This window comes from Rhineura floridana, chromosome 3, assembly GCF_030035675.1.
Source record: "Rhineura floridana isolate rRhiFlo1 chromosome 3, rRhiFlo1.hap2, whole genome shotgun sequence".
Taxonomy (NCBI): Eukaryota; Metazoa; Chordata; class Lepidosauria; order Squamata; family Rhineuridae; genus Rhineura; species Rhineura floridana.
The window spans coordinates 122,051,281-122,072,171 of record NC_084482.1 but is presented as its reverse complement, the minus strand read 5'-3'; the positions used below and the strand labels follow the sequence as shown (position 1 = coordinate 122,072,171).

General features: G+C 43.1%; 1 protein-coding gene across 3 annotated transcripts in view; it reads left to right on the top strand.

Annotated features, from left to right (window-relative positions):
- UIMC1 (ubiquitin interaction motif containing 1) overlaps positions 1–7,502 on the top strand; it is a 93,449-nt gene extending 85,947 nt beyond the window's left edge. For all 3 annotated transcript variants that reach the window (XM_061617566.1, XM_061617567.1, XM_061617568.1), the window contains 3 exons: positions 890–950; positions 4,141–4,183; positions 7,029–7,502. In XM_061617566.1, the coding sequence (XP_061473550.1) occupies positions 890–950; positions 4,141–4,183; positions 7,029–7,242 (318 nt within the window). In that variant the 3' untranslated portion in view covers positions 7,243–7,502. The remainder of the gene's footprint in view (positions 1–889; positions 951–4,140; positions 4,184–7,028) is intronic.
- The last annotated feature ends 13,389 nt before the right edge of the window (positions 7,503–20,891 follow it).

Below are 20,891 nucleotides of genomic sequence, written 5' to 3'. Positions count from 1 at the left end.
TTCATCCCAGCTGTGAGAGGCTCTTGGAACTGGTGTTCTCTGTGTTTTAGACATGTTCTGTGAGAATATGTCAAAATGGTGCTTCCTTCAGAAAGTAGACTATGCTTATTCTTCATCTACAGAATAAAAAGGCAAAATTGGACAAGGAAAACGTTATTTGCAAAGTCTGGAGCTGTTATTTATTAAATTGATCACACCCCTCCTGAAGGAGCCCCTGCCTGTTTATTGTTATTGTGCATCTCCAGAAGAAGTTTCTTTGCTTTTCCAGTGTACTGCAGTTATGAACAGGATGTGTAGGAATCTGCTTGCTGAGGAGATCTGTGGGGGCAATGGAATATGGCTTTCAAAGCCAGTTGTGCAGATCCCCAAGAATCATAGCAATTTTAAAAATAACAACATGTGTTTCTGATTGTTAGGGTTGCAAAGAAGTGCCTGAAAACATTGTGTCAACGTCTACTAAAGAAAACAGCAGATAAAATAGAAAGGGTAGTGATGAAGGGAATGACCTTTCCTCAGCACAGTTGCAAATTGTCCATTTCTCCTCTGCCTCCCTTTTGCACCAGCTTTCTATGAGACCCAACCCATTCTTTCCATGCTCTCTCGCAAAGCATTTGACCACAAATTCTGAGGCACAGGAGATGTGCAAATTTGGAAACTGTAAAGTTTACAAAATGCTTGGTGTCCCAGATTTAGATAATTTTAAAACCATTGTTACATTGGCAAGTGCCTTCTACTCAGGGGAGTCTGCTTCTGTCCTGACATGTTCCCTTTACAACCCCCCCCCTCGGTGCCTCTTTTTGCTTCTGTCCAGACTAGGTTGTAGGAAACATTTTGTTGTAGGTGCTGTATGTGCAAAGCCTAATGAGGATGGTCTCTTACTTTGTCATAGAAGGGAAGAACTGAAGGCCGACTCCTGAACATGCTGGAGCAATCTGAACACAAGGCTGCAGGTAGGAGAACCAGCTCATAGCCGACATTCATGCCTTACTGCAGGGGTGGAGAACCTTTTTCAACCCGAGCGCTACATACCCTCCTGGCCCACATGCCAGTGGTGGGTAGGACCAGAGCAACAGATGTGATTCTTATCTTTGTACAGGAGGCTACATTCAGGTCTGAGGACTCTATTTCCCATCCGTACTCATCTTTCCATCCACCATCCAAGCAAACGAGCTGTCATGAATCTCAAGGGCCAGACAGAGATGACTGGAGGACTATATTTGGCCCTGGGACCTCTGCCTTTTTGTCTATGTATTGATTCTATCAGTCATTCTCTAGCATAACATTAGAACATAATTATCTATAGAGCATAGTTCAGCCATGGTTGATGCTCTTCTCCCCATATGCATGTGTCTCTGTACAAAGAACCAAGTCTTTGTGCATCGCAGCTACATTGACCTTAGCAGGGCTCCTGTTCGGCCATAATGAGGGCAGCAGCCATGTCTGGATGTCTGATTCAGTCTTTGTAGATGGTGTAGGTTCAGGTTACAGAAGTCTAAAACAAAATCATTTTAAAAGCCCCTTTCCATCATCTATTGCCATGAGCCTCCTGCCATGCTTGTTATCTAAGAAAGGGTATAATTTGCCTCTCCAACTCCAGTTTGATTTAACAGTGCTTAACAAGAAATACAGTTTCTCTGCTTGTCCATTGGAATGAATAATAGACTTGTAGAGTTTGAGGGGTTTTGTAGACCCTCTAGTCCAGCCCCCTTCTCAGTGCAAAAAACGCAGAACTAGAACATCTTCAACAAATGACTATCCAGCCTCTAGCAATGGAAAGCCAACCACCCCTCTTGCTGATCTACTCCAACTGCTCTTACTGAAGCTTCTCTTAACTTTCAGCTAAAACTTAAACCCGTTATAGATCTAGTCTAGCCCTATGGGGCAACAGAGAACAAGCCTTTGCCGTCTTCCATGTTGACTGCCTTTCAGGTATTTGTAGAGTGCTATCATATCTCCCCTCAGTCTTCTGTTCCCCAGACTAAACGTATCCAGTTCCTTCTTAAGAACATAAGAGCCTCCTGGATCAGGCCAGTGGCCCATCCAGTCCAGCATCCTGTTCTCACAGTGGCCAACCAGGTGCCCGGGGGAAGCCTGCAAGCAGGACCCGAGTACAAGAACACTCTCCCATCCTGAGGCTTCCGGCAACTGGTTTTCAGAAGCATGCTGCCTCTGACTAGGGTGGCAGAGCACAGCCATCATGGCTAGTAGCCATTGATATAGCCCTGTCCTCCATGAATTTGTCTAATCTTCTTTTAAAGCCATCCAAGCTGGTGGCCATTACTACATCTTGTGGGAGCAAATTCCATAGTTTAACTATGCGCTGAGTAAAGAAGTACTTCCTTTTGTCTGTCCTGAATCTTCCAACATTCAGCTTCTTTGAATGCCCACGAGTTCTAGTATTATGAGAGAGGGAGAAAAAGTTTTCTCTATCCACTTTCTCAATGCCATGCATAATTTTGTACACTTCTATCATGTCTCCTCTGACCCACCTTTTCTCTAAACTAAAAAGCCCCAAATGCTGCAACCTTTCCTCGTAAGGGAGTCGCTCCATCCCCTTGATCATTCTGGTTGCCCTCTTCTGAACCTTTTCCAACTCTATAATATCCTTTTTGAGATGAGGCGACCAGAACTGTACACAGTATTCCAAATGTGGCCACACCATAGATTTATACAACGGCATTATGATATCGGCTGTTTTATTTTCAGTACCTTTCCTAATTATCCCTAGCATGGAATTTGCCTTTTTCACAGCTGCCACACACTGGGTTGACATTTTCATTGTGCTGTCAACTACAACCCTGAGGTCTCTCTCCTGGTCGGTCACCGCCAGTTCAGAGCCCATGAGTGTATATGTGAAATTAAGATGTTTTGCTCCAATATGCATAATTTTACACTTGTTTATATTGAATTGCATTTGCCATTTTTCTGCCCATTCACTCAGTTTGGAGAGGTCTCTTTGGAGCTCTTTGCAATCCCTTTTTGTTTTAACAACCCTGAACAATTTAGTATCAACTCCTATAATCCCTGACAATTGGCAATGAAGGCTGGGCTGATGGGAGTTGCCCACAACAACTGAAGGGTACCATGTTGACTACTCTGCTTTAAAGCTTCATACCATTGTAAGGTAGCTGAGGGATATCCCTGTGTGTTCTTGTTTCAAACAATCCTAGTGCTGCATTCTGCAGCCTCCTGTGCTGTTTATGCTGCTCCAGTGCCCTGAGTGGGGTCTCAAAGCCTGGGCAACTTGGGAGGCTGCCTGTGGAGCACCTAAGAACTGAGAGAGAGAGATTTAAAAGGAAGTCCTTATAATAACAACAACAACAACAGTAACAATAGTAACAATAACAGCAACAGTAACAATAATAACAACAGTAATAATAACAACAGTAATAGTAATAATAAATCATCTCATCTCAGGCACTCCACAAGCAGCCTCGGGTTGGCCGGGCTTTGAGGGCCTCCCAAGGCTTTTAAGAAGCATGAACAGCCTGGGAAAATACAGGACACAGCACAAGGATTGTTTTAAGCAAGAATACACGCACACACATACCCCTCAGCCATCTTGTAACATTATGATGGTGCTTCCAGATGTTTTGTACTACTATTCCCATCAAACCTGACCCATTGCCCATGCTGGCTGGGGCTGAGGGTCAGGGATGATGGGAATAGTCATCCAAAATATCTGAATGGCACCAAGTAGAGAAGGCTGTTTTAACGTAAAAGACAAGCCCCTGTTCCACAAAAAAACTACCTAATTTTTTCTCTGCCTCCACCTTGAAAACAATGTGCAAAAATAAATAAATGACTGCCTCTTTCATAATGGGGCAAAGAAATTTGCAAAATGGGAGAGTAGAGATGAGCACAGCATTGCTTCCTTCAGCATCTCCTCACAGGACTTGTTTCCATACCACTGACTATCTTCATTGCCCTCCTCTGAACCCATTCTGTCTACATTATCCTCAAAGTGTGGTGCTCAGACTGGGCAACTAATACTCCAGATGAGGTTTTAATTGTTTGTTTACCACTTACTTGCCAAAATGACTTCTAAGTGGTCGTTAGTGGAAAATAAGATGGAGTTTTCACTTTCTGTGATCTGGAACTTTGGACCAGTGCTGATCCTGTGGTATATTCTCATTTCAGATACAGAGGTGGCTGCCATACCATCCAGAGGAGAAGACACAAGGTTAGCTAGTACCACTTGTGCCACGGGGTCTTTTAGCTGCTATAGCAAAAAGCATGATTGCCATGGTGCAGGTTTTCAACACCTAGCTGTCAGCAAAGCCAAAGGAAACGCTTTAGTAAGTAAGGTGGAGAGATGACCGTATGGAGTATTAGCTTTTATCATTGATGGCAAAGGAACTCAGTCCCTTTGGAGTAGGAAGGAAGTATCTCTGCCCAAATGCAGCAGGTGGGTTTTTCTTCAGGACCAGGAGGTTGATTACATTAGACAGGAGAGTTCTCCCTCCCTTAATCTTAGGGGATATTGTGACGCTTGACAGTTTCCTAGTTCGTCATTAACCTAGCTCATGCTTTAATGGACAAAGCCAGTGGATGAGAACATCCCAGCAACAATTTCTGCATTTTCCTGGTTGAAACTGATTATCTTGATTATTTCAAAACTGGGTTCAGACCTGGTTTGGGGACTGAAACTGCCTTGGTCACCCTAGTAGATGACTTACACTGGGAAGTAAATAAGGAGAGTGTGTCCCATTTATTTATTTATTTTACTAAATTTATATCCTGCCCCTTCTTCCCAAAGGAACCCAAAGCGGCAAACAAAAATATTTAAAACTTCTTAAAAACATTTTTTTAAAAAAACAAAACACCTATAAACAATTCAAACTCAGATGCAAACTGGGATAAAGTCTCTACTTAAAATGCTTGTTGAAAGAGTTCTACTAGATGCTCAACAGCTTTACCATTAACCATTAACCATTATATCCTTCTTGAGCATCTGGCTTTGTGATGACTTTGCTGCTTCCTGAATGGTAGGTTCCTCATGCTGAAGGACTTTTGTTGAACTTTTTGGCCTATGGTGTCCTTCAGAGTTCCATCTTGTCTGTGTACTGTTTAACTTCAACATGCAGCCACTGCACAAGATTGAACTGCGGTGCCATCACTATGTTGATGAAGCCCAGCTTGATCTCCCTTTTCCTTCAGAATACAGGGAAACAGTAGAAGTTCTGGACTGGAGCCCGAGTGCAGTGATGAACTGGATGTTGACTGACAAACTGAGATTTAGTCTAGGTGTGACAGATTGTAGATCAGTAGTGAAGCCAATCCAAGACTAGGTATGGTAGGGCCCTGTGACGCCCTTCCCTGGCTCTCCCTGTCAGGTTCCTACCTGCGCGTGGCTACTGCCTGTCACTAGGCACCACCAGGGACTCCACCAGTCCAGACTGTCCTTTTTTATTGTTTCTCTCCCCGCTCTAGCACAGATCTCAACAGATCCCCCTGCTAGGCAACCACCAGTCACGTCCTAATACTAGTATTCCCAGAGACTCTGAATACTGGTATTGTTATTCTCTTCACCGCTGCCACCATTTGTTACAGTTTCCCTTCAGCCTTGGTCATTACCTTACTCTCCCTTCTGGTCTGTGAAACCCCAGCCAAGGATCAAGCCTTTGGTAAACCAAATTAAGTATTTATTAAAGATAACAAAGCTAACAAGATTAACAAGATTTCTTCTTAAGGCACATAAGCATATGGTTTTACTCAATACTAATCCGAACTCCACCCCCCTCCTTCTCCACTCTCTCCTGGTAAACCACTCTCTCAAACCCACCAAACAACCCACTCTTTCTCTTCTCCCCCCAGATTCCACTCTCACTCTTCCTTTTATACGTTCAGCCATTTTAAACACTCAGCCAATCATCTAGCATTCTACTGCCCATTCACTCCCCCTCCTCTTTCACTCCACTTACCATGTATCTTCTAAACAACCAACACTTACCATATATACATTAATATAGGAACATCACAGGCCCCGCTTACCAGCGTTTGGTTTTCCGGCGTTCTGCTGATGTGGCGGCTTTCAATGAGGGGGAAATTCCCCGTTTTAAGGCCGTTTTTGCGCTTTTGCGACATTTTTGCGCAACGTGCTGCATTATTTTCAATGGGGTTTGCTTTACGGCGGCAGTCCAGAACGGAACCTGCCATATAAGCGGGGCCCTCCTTTATACAGCTTGTTCTGGATGGGGGAGCACTCCCCTCTAGCTTTGCTCCTAGATGAACAGGTTATGAAAGTGGCTAGGAGCACCTCTGCACAGCTTTTAGCTAGTGCATCAGTTGTGCCATTTCATAGAGAGGCAGATCTGGCCACAGTCACACATACCTTGGTCCAAAGAAGCTTCAGCTGGTGTAGAATATGACCAACTGAATTGTATCTGGGGCCTGTTTTATAGGGCATACAACTCCAATTTTATTTCATCTGTATTAGTTGCCAATATTTATAGGGGTGTATGTTAAGGTACTAGTTATTGCCTTAAATGCCCTAAAATGTTTTGGTACCAGGATATTTGAAGAATCGCCTTCTCTTACACGAACTGGCCTGCTTGCTGCATAAATCCTTTGAGGCCTTGCTTTTTCTTGCCATTGGAGGACAGATTGGCTGAAATGGGAGATAGGGCCTTCTCTGTATGGTGTCCAGGTTCTGAGTCTTCCTGCCTCAGAATATCCCATTGGCCCTTCCTCATTGGTGGTTAAGTAGACTGTTGGGACCTTTTTGTTCTAGTGTACCTTTAGTTCAATTCCCCCCTCCCCATTGTTTTCTATGTTTGCTATATTTTGTGCAATCTGCTTTCTGTTCTCTATTTTATTACTGAGTGTATTTTGTAGATTGTTTTAACTTATGTTGTGTGCCACCTAGAACCTGTGACCAGAATACAAGGTAAATTTTATTAAATGAATAAACTAAAGGGGAAGAAGCTAGAAGGAGTTGGATTTTGTAAGACTGTGGCTTACAGACTCATTATGCAAGACTAGTTGTCTGATTTTGATTTTTTTCTTTTCTTTTTCCTTCCTCTCAGGCACAACTTGGCAGAGATGGACAAGGAAGATGAATACAGTCATGATGTCTGGAGCCCCTTTCCCCAAGCAGATTGCAGTGACTCTCCCATTAAATCTTTCACCTCCATTTCTGAAGCCAAAGACTGCCTAGTGGACTTTAAGAACCAATTGGCCGTTGGCTCTGGCAGTCGGAAACAAACCAAAGCAAGTCTCAGGAGCAGGAAGAAATTCTGAGGATTGCACAGTGAGAAGGGACCTGAAAATGGAATAAGAAACAATGCCTTCTGTTCCACCAACCTTACCTGGCAAGAACAGCACAGCCTCCCTACCAGCTTCAAACATCCCTTTTCTGTACATTTTGTATGAACTGTATAGGGATTTGTCATGTATTGAATTGATTGTGTACTTTATAGGTGCTTATTCAACCTTGCTTTTCAATTATAAAAGAAAATGAAATATATTTATTATGTTTTTATAAACTCCAATTTGCTGCTGTTTGGGATTCACTTTTTTATTATTGTCATTTTTAAAGGCTACTTTACAACCTATGTGTCCATAAACAAAGGACTTTGCCCATAGGTCAGTGTGAGTCATCTTGCAGCATACATCAAAAACTTGGTGTATAATCCAGCCAAAGTGTGCATTTTCAAGACCTGTTTGATCAGTGGGAGAGATACAAACATGTGCTTAATTCTCCCTTTAAATACAATGGGTCTTAAAAGGTGCTTAGCCAAAGTCTGCCCTGCTGTGCACTAATTTCACACTGCTAATGGAATTTGAGTGATGGACAAGATTAGCTAGTCTTTGGTTTCTATGATACATAGGCAGATAACAGGCTTTAGTTACAGATCAATAAATATAAAAGAGGAGAGAAAAAGAGGGCAAAAAGTAGGATTTTCTCCCGAATGTATTCCATTAGATCAGGGACAGACAACTTCTTAAATTTGGCATGGAAAAGGATGGCAGAGCCCATGAAAAATCAGATCAAATGGGGCCCATGGGCCACCCCTAAATTAGATGCATGTACATTAGCTCTGTGAGGCTTATGGTATCAATGGTGTGCTCATATCTTTTTCTGTGATCAATCCCCTTCTCTGTTTTAATTTTAATTGAAGGCCACATTTAGCTTGAGCTCTGTTGTGCTGGGTACTGTACCAGAATATAATTCATTCAGTCCCAGCCTGAAAGAGCATCGAATCTAAAAATTAGGCCCAAGGGGTGTCTAACATGGCCTGTGGCACAGCAAAAATGAGCAGCCTACACCTTGATGTTCTGTTACTGCCTAATTGTTCCATGTTCCTACAAAAGATTGTGCATTCTTGGGACTTTATTTTAGTTTGATGCAGAGCCTGTGCTCAAAAGCTCAAGGGCAAGTTACAGGTAACAGCAATTACACATCAAATGGAGAGATCCCTGTCTAAATTGCTTACAGAGGCCAGGGAGAAGAAAAGGAAGGATGGCATGTTATCTTAATGGGACATTGTTTTATCTGCTATGAAAAGGCTGGTGTTGACTCCTGCTACACAGGGAAGGATTTCAGTTGCCTAGAGGTGTCCTGTAAAGGCATACGTGTCATTGACACCCTGCCTGGGCAGAAAAGAAAGGAATGAGCAGGGCTTTCTTTATCAGAAAACAGAAAGACAGGATACAGGATTGGATGTCCTTTATCTGGGCCTGCCTTGCCTCTTCAGAAGTCTTGAGTTCCAACCCTATGTGGCTGGGAGGTGAGTGGGTGGGGGATTTACTTTGGATCCTTTGAGCTTGCCAGAGTTATTCCTTCCATGGCCACCACCAAAACTGGTGGAGTTACTTCCCACCACCATGCCTCTACTACCACCCAGTATCACACGTGGTCTTGTTATTCCCTGACTCTTGTAGCTTGTTGAAAGTTTTGTTTGAACCCATTTTATACATTCAGCAGAATCAAATGAGAAAGCTTTGCCTGAACTGTGCATGTCTGGGTCTAGAAGGGGGGGGGAGGTGCATGTCCAAATGGTACTCAATCTCCCTTTACATAGAAAAACTGCATGGCAGGGAAGATAGGCTAAATAAACACTTCTCCTTGACATAATATTTTTCTATAATAGAACAGATGGTACAGAATTTAGACATAATTCTCCATCTACTGTCTAAGGTGGAACACTCTAGGAAAAGCTTCACCTCTTGATTCTGTGGAATATATAAACAGGCCTTGAGCCAAAGGCTGCAGTTCATGAAACTTGGTGAGACTTGAAAGTGCTTCGAATTTACATTTGAAGCTGATGGCAAGGTAGGGTAAAAATGAATAGATTAAAAAATAGGCTGAATTTTGGTGCTGAGCCCTTAACTGCAATGGCGCTCCTTCCCTTGTTAACATGCCAGGTTTCAATGCAGCCAAGATCTTTCCAATTTCATCGAATAAAAGATGTCTTCTGAGTGTGGCAATGTGTATCCCGCCCTCCTGGTTTGTTGTTAACTGTCAATCTAGTGCGGGCCTGTCTCTGGAAGCCAAGCCCCTTGTTTATCTTTTCAATTGGTAATAAGGAAAGAGCTGAATGACTTTCCCAAAGCTCAGCTGTCACCGAAGCTCAGGGTCAGCTGAAGGAGATGCCATGAAAGCGGGCTGGGGATCCCAACAGCAGCGATTTCCCCAAGCTGCCTTCCAGGCATAGCTGACATAGTCCTGGGCGTGCGGAGAACAGTGTCACCTTGGGACGGAGCTGCTCGTCTCTTCTCACAATGTCTAGCGGACATCTCATGGAAATTGTCAGCCTGCACTGCCACTTGATTGGAGCACTTTTGCTCAGGGTACTTGATAGCAGCGAGCAAACAAAGGAAAGGCTGCTCGGTAGCCTGGGCAGCAATCTGTGCTTTGCAAGCTTGGCTGCACCTATTTTTGAAACCATGTCTATCTCCTTTTGTATGGCAGTCTGGCTTCAAATAGGCTGAGCCGGGAGAGGATGTTCTGAGAATCCTGATCCCAGGTACCATGGAACTAGGGTGTCTGCACTCTGGCACAGTACTGAGCATGTACTTTAAACAAACTAGCATTGGACTAAGCTCACCAGCATTCATGCTGGTATCTCAGTCCAGGAGCTGCAAAGGTGAAACCAGATTAGTCCTTTTTTCTTTTTTCATCCCAGGCCAATAGAGAAATTACCAAATAGTAGTAGTCATTAACTGAGTACTCTTCCAGATTCATCAGCCTCAATTCCTTAAGGGATATTAAAGCACACTATAGTATTGGGTCAAAACAGCAGAGGATATGTGGCAACAACAGTCATATAGAATCACCAGGGACACAGCCTTTAATGTACTTTATGTTTTGAAATTGATTGAAAGGGGACCAGCCATATAGAATCACCTGGGACACAGACTTAACATACTTGTTGTGAAATGATTGAAAGGAGATCACAAAGGCATATGTCATGTAATCAATTATACAAAGCAAATGCAGGTTACCTGAAGGATTGCTTTCTCCCACATACACCTACTGAGACCCTGAGATCATCCCCAGAAACCCTTCTCCAGATGTCCCCACCAAGTAGGGTGCAGTAGGTGGCTACTGGGGAATGGTCTTTTTGGTGGTGGCATCCTGGCTGTGAAATGCTCTTGCCAGAAGATCTTTTTATTTTCCCAGGCCTTTTAAAACTCTACATTTTAAAACCTACATAAAATATTTTCTGGTGTTGCTTAAAAGTTTTGTTGTACTGATGTTATTCTCTGCCACTGGAATTTTTATGCTGCAGCATTGTCTTTTATGTATATCATTTAAATGGCTTTGTTTTAAGCCGCCCAGAGACCTTTGTTACTGGGCTGTATATAAACACTGTTAATACTCATAATCCTGTCCAAGAGAGTGTCCCAACTTAGATCTCAATGCAGAAGCACGGTAGTAGGTGGTGGTAGTTACGAGAAGCTTGGATCTATATTTCAGTACCAATTTATATAACTTGTAGAGTCAGAAAGCAAATCTGGTTTTCTGGGATTTGTCTTTATATTTAAAATGTCATCTTGAAAAATCAGCTGCTCTTAGGCCATGTATTACACATACAGGTGATCAGATTGGCATCAGTTACCTATGGAAATTAGGACAACAGGACAGGACATACAGATAAGCATTAAACATTGCTCCCAGTAGATAATTGATCAATTGCAACTAAACAGGAGGAATGATCTGTAACAAGGGTGGCTATGTGTCCTGCATTAGAAGATGGTCCTTTATTGTGAAGAAGTCTTCTGAAGGACTGTTCAGTCCAAGTCTGGTTTAGACAAAAACTATAATAAGATGGGGGGGTGAGGTTGCTCATCAACAGCAGCTGTACAGCCAAAGGTCACCTGGTCACAGCCTCTCCCACTATGGTCAAATACTCTACCTCCACTGTCAAAGGCAGTATGCTTCTAAATGCCAGTTGCTAGGATCCACAGGAGGGGGGAGTCCTCTTGCACTCAGGGCCCGCTTGCAGGCTTCTTATAGGTATCTGGTTAGCCACTATGGGCCACTGGCCTGATCCAGCAGGCTCTTATGTTACTGTATTTTTTTTAATTATAGCAATTATAGCAGGATTGTTGTGAAGGGTTCTCATAAGGATGGGTGGAGGGATTTCCATGCTGTTGAAGTACAAGCCTAACAAAGAATGAGAAAAGTGAACAAAGTTTTGTGGTTTTTCCCATTACACTGTTGCAAGAACTCCTGCACTTGGCTGACTTTCTCTTCTGCTAAAGATACAGGATCAGTCTCAGGCCCTGAACCTGGCAACCCTAATTAGGATTCCAGCCCCTTAGAAGAAACAGTTGGGGGGGCAGAGAAAGGGAGGGAAGTTTGCTTATGTGTCTGCTCATAGTACAGTCCTAACCATGTTTACTCAGAAGTGAGTCCCACTGAGCTCAGTGGAACTTACTCCCAGGTAAGTGGGGTTGGGATAGGATTGCAGGATCTTTTTGTGGGGAATGTAGGAAGAGGTGAAAGAACAGCAGGTAATGAAGAGAGAAAAGGTAGGGGCGATGGACCCTAAGACTCTGAAGCAGAACTTGTGTGGCCCCTGTGGGCTCAGACAAGTGAAAATTATCTTGAGAGAAGGTGGGAGTATGTACCAGTAATCTAGTAAAGGCGATGGGGAGAAAGATTTAGGAATCTGAAATTACAGTGCAGTCCTAACCATGTTTATTCAGAAGTAAGTTCCACTGAGTTTATTGGGGCTTACTCCTAAGTGAAAGTGAACATAGAATTACAGCCTTTAAGTTATAAATTCAATCCTTTCCTTTAAATACTAGGTGATGTATCAATGAATATTATAAAATTTATAATGTCTGTTAAATGTTCAATGTGTCATCATGTGACTCATTGTTTCTTGTTACGAGCAGTACACCTACTCTTCAGGACAGTGCCACAAAGAGATTCCAAAAAGTCTGCTTTAAACTTGCTCCAAACCCCCTGTGGCATGTAATGAACAATAGCTGAAGTCACAACTGCAATAGAATAGCTTAATGGCTAGGTAATGCATTGCTCAGAAATGATAGTTATCAATAAATATAGAAACTTTGGGTAATAGTTATCCCTTGTATCTTAACAATATAATCCCAAGCATGTTTATCAAAAGTAACTTTCACAGTTCAGTGGAGCTTACTCTCAAGTAATTGTGCATAGGATTGTAGCCTTAATCTTATTTAATGCCTTATTTCCTTTACGTCTCAACTTCCCTGCAAAGAGCTCAGTGTGGCATACGTAGTCCTGCACCTCCCCAATATATCCTCAGAATAGCCCTATGAGGTAGTTTAGGCTGAGAAGGTGACTAGCCCAAAAGTCACCCAGTGAGTTTCATGGTTGAATGAGGATTTGAAGCCAGGTCTCCCAGGCCCTAGCCCAGTACTCATCACTACACCACACTGGCTTTTGCAGAACCTGTACACTACAGTACCTCTACAAATCCAATATAAATTACCCACTATACTTTTCATCCTTGGTCTGTTAAAACCTATTGAAATCAGTCATAATGTAAATTCTGTTGTGTTCTATATATTTCCTCCTAAAGGTCAAGAGAGAGAAATATAGCCAGGAATCTTCCAATAATTTGATGGCATAGGTCAGCAGTGATACATGGGGGGGGGGCAGAATGGCAGTGGCACAGAGATGGCAAGGTTGGGGGTACTTTGGTGGAATGCAGCACAAGCTTGCAGGTGTGTGCCCACCTGCTGCAGGATGGTGGTCCCAGCAGCCCTGAACTTGCAGGCACCTTGCCCCATCCCCATTCAGTGAGTGGCAATGCTGCCATTACTGAGAGAGCACTGCTGTTGCAGAGTCTGGGATCTACCCTGTGTTTTACTAGAACCCCAAGAGCCACCAACTACAGCCAGCTGCAAAAGACATACATCTAGTATGAAAGAACACGGTGTCTCTGAGAAGTTGCTGAGCGCAGGGTTATCAGAACGAGACGAGCTCACAGTCTTTCCACACACAGATCTACTCCTTCTTTCCACAGGTATTCTTAATTTCAGTTGTCAAATTTACAAATGGATGTGTGTCCTTTTGTTGCTATTGTTAAACAACTGGAAGCCAGAAGCGCTTGCCAATTGACTACAAATCTCCCAGGGATCTACCAACAGATTACAGTCTATCTTCTGGCCATCCCTGCACTAAATCATTTGTATGGGCACAGGCCTACCTTGCAGGGTTGTTGTAGCATGGCTCAAAGGAGTGCTTGCAAGAATGAAACTACAACAGCAAAGGTAAGGCTCTTCAAAACATTGCCAAAGAAGGCATTCTCAAAAAAGCAACGACACATTTCTACTGTGGACCCAGAAGCTGAGAAGAAAAAAATGTGGACTTGCTCATCTCTATGCAGCTCTTACCTTCTGTGTCAAGTGTCATGCATCAAAATTAGACACACCTGATGGGCAAACGCATGATAATAACTGCCTGCATTAGAAACTGCTGTCAGAAGTAGCTGCATCACATGGTTTTATGTTTAATTTATTTATTTATTATTTGATTTATATCCTGCCCTTCCAGCAGGAGCCCAGGGTAGCAAATACTCTAGATCAGGATGGTTAGACTTCATGGTTAGACTAGATCAGGATCTAATACTCTAGATCAGGATGGTTACACTTCAGGTTTTTGGTATTATTATTATTATTATTATTATTAAAAAAAACCAAAATCCACCAACCAAAGCAAGCCACAAAATATATACACTTAGAGTTATATAATTCTTAGCTCAGGAATTTGTTTAGAGTTCCAAAATTGAACTGAGCTCACAGTATTTCCACACAAAAATCCACTCCTGATTATCCCCCCCCCCAATTTTCTTCTTTTCAGCAGTATAATGCTGGGGTGGTCATTTTCTTGTTTTCATTGTGAAACAGGAGTCTGAAATCCTCACTGATCTTCTGTGAGTCATCCTGAGATACACCAATACATTTTGATCTACTTTCTGCCCATCCTGCATTTAAAGTGCTATCCAAAAGCTAAACATTATGACATAGACCATAAAAAGATACTGATGATCACTTTTTGATACTGAGCTACAAAAATTTCCACTGAAAAACCATAACAACCACAGCACAGAGCCTTCCAAATACCAGGAAAGGCTTTCCAGGGGACAGAGTATGTTACAGTGGGAGCAGCAGGCTGGAAAGCACAATTGATAAATAATTTCCTCCACATTTATACTTTGAGTGTATTTTGTGTGTTAAAGCGCATTATGTCCTCAAGAAAGAATCAGGTGTACCATGTTGGAAGAATAGTTTCAGTTCATACTCTTTTAAGCAGCTTGTTTTTGTTGCAGCCCCTTCTCAAAATATTTTCATATATAAATATTCAATATATTTAGGTCTGCACTTTCACAGATTTATCTATGAGTAAGTCCTGTTGATCTCTATAGGACTGTATAGACATGTATAGGCTTGTTCCATGAAAGACTACATCAAAAACCATACATACTCTAATAACAGATAGTGAAAAATGCAATATTTTACTAGCTATAATTATGATAGTTACAGGTGAGTATTTTCTTTTTAAAAGTTGGGGTTTTGATTTTAAAAACTTAAGAATCTGCAGGAAAAATGAAAAGAGTAAAACTACATTCCCGTTTCTGCTAAAACTCTTTCTGTTGAATGTACCCCTTGACGGGAAACAGTTTCAGGAAGTATAACAGACCCAGCATGCCTTGCCATGTTGCCAGTACAAGGGAATTGCTTCAATGGTGCATGTAATAAGTGTCATTGAAGCCAGTTTCTTTCCCTGGCAGCAAATGTGTATATAATGGAGATTGTACACTCATCGAACATTATATGTGAATAACTGTACGAGTGTACAGCCAAGCTACTTGTGTACCTGGGTACATAGACTGTACACTTGTTGAATGTTACATTTGAATAACTGTATGAGTGTGCAGCCCAACTATTTGTGTACCCGGGTACACAGACTGTACACTCATTGACTAACATGTGAACAGGGCCATAGTAAGCGGTATTCAGAGGTGGTTTACCATTGCCTTCCTCTGAGGCTGACTGGCCCAAGGTCACCCAATGAGCTTCATGGCTGTGTGGGGATTCGAACCCTCGTCTCCCAGGTCGTAGTCTAACACTGACCTGAGGGAGGGGCAGGGACAGTAGGAGGAGGGGAAGGGTAGGAGATTGGGTGGGTTGGCACTGGGCAGGGGGGACGCCCCTTTCCTTTGCAAAAGGAAAACATTGTGAACAGTATCATTGCTTTTCAGGGTTTCCACCTTTTTATTCTACAGCAGGCACATGTAGCCTCCCATCCACATTTAAACCAAAGCTGTCCCTGGCCACATCCACACCAGGCCTTTATTTCACTTCAGACAGTCATGGCTTCTCTCAAAGAATCCTGGGAAGTGTAGTTAGTGAAGGGCACTGAGAGTTGCTAGGAGACTCCCTGTTCCTCTCACAGACCTTCAATCACAGCAGCTGACAGTTAAACCACTCTGGCCACTGGAGCTCTCTAAGGGGAATAGGAGTCTCCTTTCAGCGCTCTTCACAAACTACACTTCCCATGATTCTCTGAGGGAAGCCATGACTGTCTCACAAGAAATCAAAGTGTGGTGTGGGTGTGACCCTCTGATTAGGCAAGCCAAGCAGCTGTGAGTCTGGCGTTTAGAACTCTGACAGTTAGTTCTTATTGAGCATGCCTGGGCTTATCATAGGGTGCCAGCCAAGATTTCTTAAATTAATTAAAAATCAGACAGGCATTTTTTTAACTTTTAAACTGCAGAAGATGAAGGTCAGAGTATGGGGCAAGGTCAGTAATAGGATTACAGGTAGTCTGTGAACATGGTTGATTTTTAATGAATTTCAACAGATTATGAGAACTCAGAGAGAGAAAAGTCCAAAAGGGCTCTGGGGTTTTTTCCTCTCTTTTTAGACTTTGAACTCTCGATTCTCTCTGTTTTGTGTATCACCATGAAAATTTACAGGGTTGGTAAGCCAGCGTTTCTGAGTTCAGGACTGTAAGTTTTGTAAGGTTTTGTTTTGAAATGAGTTTATGGGAAGCATCAGAATGGCATGGGGGGGATATTTTCAATTTAACATTGCGGAATGTGAAAACCCCACGCTGGCTATAGTATACAGCCAGTCTCATGGCTGTATAATAGCACGATTGTTGTGAAGGGTTCTCATGGGTAGAGGGATTTCCATGCTGTTGAAGTACAAGCCTAACAAAGAATGAGAAAAGTAACAAAGTTTTGCTGGTCAAACTGATAAGTTGCTTGCGGTGAATCAAAGATACTAAACTACACATGTATAATACAGAAAGCAATAACAGAGAGTATAGTTGGTGGATTGTGTCATTAGTACTACTGTATTTCAATCATGAAACATGGCAGCTCAAACAAAGGAGGTCAAGTGGAGGGCATTAAGAACATACTGTAAGAAGAGCCCTGCTGGATTAGGACAGTGGTCCATCTAGTCCAGCATCCTGTACTCACAACCAGTTGCCCCTGGGAAGCCCACAAGCAGGACCTGAATGCAACAGCATTCTCCTCTCCTGCAGGTTCCAGCAACTGGTACTCAGAAATATACTACCTCGGACAGTGCAAGTAGAACATAGCCTTTGGTATACTTGCCCTCCATGAATTTCTCTAATCTTCTTTTAAAGCCATCCAAGTTGGTGGCCATCACTGCCTCTTGTGGAAGCAAATTGTGCAGTTATTGTATGAAGAAGTTATTTTGTCTGTCCTGAAACTTCCACCATTCAGCTTCAGTGCTAGGATTAGGGCAGTTTTGGGGACTGGTAGCTGACTATTAAGTAAGGGCAAGAAAATGAAAAGATTTATGTCATTCCTGTACTAGGCAAAAGCTTGCTTTGGGCATGGATGCTATGATTTGTGGAAAGGCTGCCACAACAAGATTATGGGCTGGTTCACATATGAGCCAAGATCCGCATTAAAACTGCTGCTTTTTCCATCGCAATTGATGTTGACAGTTCACATACTTCCGCCCTCGCTACGAATAAATTGGCTGTTTTTCTTTTTAGCATTCACACAGGTGTGTGTTTATTGCTGTCAGTGTTTCCTTCCTGCCACGCCCACACATTAGAATGTTAACTGCGGAGGCGGGGAAGGAGTGGTGTTTCTCTAAACAAAGGGAGGAATAGGCACTTGAAATAAAGGGAATCACCTACAGCTGCCCCCCTTCCTTGCAGTGCATGCTTTCTCCCGTCCCCCCTGCTCCCACCCGTGGCTGGCTGTCCCTGCGCGAGATTGGTGTGCCTTTGGCACCCCAAGCCTCAGCATACATTCTGGGAAACATAAAAAAACCCAAAACAATTATCTTTAGAGAGACATTAAAAGCAGCTACTAAAGGAAGCATTGACCGTTTAATATTATTGCTCTCCGTGAGTGGGATGAGTGGAGCAGATGCTGGGATGAGACCCAAGGCAGCTCCCCTTTCCCCTGAACTTTTGGGCGTTTATAAATTACCCCAGCGGCACCTTCATCAGCCTCCTCTCGCCATGGCTGCACGCTCTCCAAGCCTGGGTGTAGCTCCAGCGAGCGGCACATAGCGGCTTGCAGACCCCCCCCCGCAGCTCAAGCGAGAGAGCTAGCCAAGCCTGAAGGGGAGTCTCCCTCTCTGGTGGCCAGGAAGGAATTTCCCGAGCTCCAGCTCTTCCATGCTACCCTTGGGGAGTTGTTGGTGTCTCTGCAGAAGAGAGAGAATGAAGGGTGAGGGAAAAACCTGCTCACATCACATGCAGAGAGCTTTCACAGAATTAGATATTCTAGGGTGAATAATTTGGATGAATGTGATTTTGTTTAAAGGAGCGGGGGAGGAAATGTATTGGAGAGGGAAGCAGGAGAAAGCGGGAGAAAGGAAGGCAAGAGTGACCGGAAGTTGCTTTGTCAATGGCAGGAAACAAAATGACGCCCAGAGACAGTTAAAGGGACAGAGAAAAGGGAGGATCTAATAGTGAAGAAACTGTGCAGCCAAAAAAAGGCGCTTAAAAGGTAATACACGGTAGAAGTGCACCGAAGCAGGTGCGGATTTTAAAAGCAGTTTGGGGGTTTTGTCGCATTGATTTAATCTGGAGTTAAAGGCAAAAGCAGCTGAATGTACTTGCGTTGGCAAAAACATCATGCAAATGGTCCAAATTAAAAGGATCTGCAAAAAACATCAGATCCACGTTATACCGGCATCTGATCAGGCCTTTTGTAACAAGGTCTGAGATGCAACACAGAATGGAGAGGAAGGGAAGTTCTGGCTTTGAAATTAGCTCTTCTTGCAGTTATGTACTTACAATAGGATTCCTTTTATTTAATTTTATTATCCTTGCAGCAGAAGCCCATATTCAAGCTGTACTTGAAGACAGTTACATTTCATTAAGCATATCTCGCCAAAAGACTGTTGACTTAACTGGCTTATTGATGGCAGCCTTTACAAGCTTCTGCTTAGACTCTTCACATGCTGGATTTATTAATTGCACACTTAAGATGTTATAAGAATATAAAAGTAAAAACTTGAAAACGGATGCCAAGATCATGTTCATTCTGCCTCCCAGGTCTTTGCATATGAGTTAAGAGTTGGGATATCTGTTATGGCTGATAACCTGCCTACAAATCTGAGTATGTTTGCACCGTATCTAGGACAGTCGCTCTCCCTTTTCATGTCGGATGGAAAATGCATTGTCTCCAAACTTTAATGTGGGATTCTGTTATTCAGTTGTAATTGGGGGCAGAAGAACTACAGCCGCTAGGAATGTTTGGGATTTTAAGTTTGGAAACAGAAAAGAGCTGGAATCAATTTGGAGGAAAACATTATCAAGCACCTCCCCCTCCCACACACTCCCAGCTACAGATACTTTTCTTTCTTTTTTAAAGATGTAAAAACACTGAAGCTAACAATTTAACATTATTGCTGTAAAATCTAATGCAAGTTTGTGAAACTTAAAATGTGAACTTCTAAAAAGAAATGTTTTGAAATGTTAAAATGTCAAATTTGCATTCTCTTTTTTTTGCTACATTTCCAATGTGTATCAAATTCCATGTTTGGTCGAAACCCCACCCCCCAAAAATATCTTGCTGGCCCAGTAAACCTACCTGAATGACAGTAGCGAAGGGCCACTCTCCCGCATGCTGAAGGTGGCCAGGGCTGGACCAGTTGTGGGCAGGGCTGCAGGGTAAGATCCCAAAGTGGTTGGAACCACAGCCAGAAGTAAACAGGGCACCCCCTTTTCTTTCTCTCTCTCTCTTTCTGCCACCCCTCCTTTCCCTCAGTTTTTCCCTTCCTTACCATCTGCATGAAATCCGACCAATAGCCATGTGGGTCTCAAGCCTGCCCATCCTTGCTCTGTTGGCTGCTTGAAATAGCAAAGTGTAGACAGGATAGGAGAAACCAGGTTTCCTGAGGATGACTGGGCAGGGAGAGAGACTGTAGAACGTGTCCCTTCAGTCATCAGTGCTGCTGGAAACAGAGGCTAAAAGCGAGTCCATTTCCAGAAAAGCTGTTGTCAGGTCCTGTGCCCGCCCTTGTCGGTCATTTGGGCTGCTGCCCAAAGACAGCTTGTGGCAGTCTCTGCTGTGGAATCTCTACCCAGCTGTCACTGATGCCTGAAATATGTTTTATTATTCATTAAACTATCTCCTTTTTTCCAGCACAGACTGCATTTGCACAGACAGCCTGTCCTCCCTCACACCCACCCCGCTAGCAGGATTGTCCTTCACAGAAAGAGAATTCACAAGCTAAAGCATCCTTACAAGAGGGCTGTGCGGTTGACCCTCTCCTTAGTCTGTTCATACGTGAAGAATCCCTTTTCTTAGCAAAGGCCATCTCTAGGTCCTTCTGTGGCTTGTACCAAGAGAGGAATAAAGTCAAGATTCCCATCTGTTACTGCCCAGAAAATCACAGGCATTTCCTATCAGGCACTGTCCCCATCAGCAAGAACTGAGCACAGCCATCTTTCCTTGCCTGGATACTCTCTTCTGCAGTAACGGGATGGTGATGAGAGGAAAGGATCTCGAGAACTCATAGCTGAACCCCAAATGATTTGAGGGCACAGAAGTACTTGTTAATCTGAATGCCTTGATTTCCGCCACAGTTCAGAGGCCCTCATCAAACGTTTCTGCTGACAGGAACAGCACCCAGTAGGAAATGGCTGCAGATTTCTTGGTCAGCAACACATTGGCATAAAGCAACTTTCAGATTCTCCCTATCTTTACCCTTTTTGGAGGACCAAGCTATATCCTCCACAGTTACAAGAGGGAAAGAAAAAATATGTTCTCACTAAGTCCACAAACTGCTTGCTCTTCATAGAGTTCCCAGTCCCCAGCATCACAAATGTTCTCCCATTCCCCATTATGATTCTTAAGTCAGTTGAGGGCACCTTCTTGATAATGCCAGCTTAGCATTATGACCCAATGAGAAAGGACTATGGACATGGCTCAGTGGTAGAA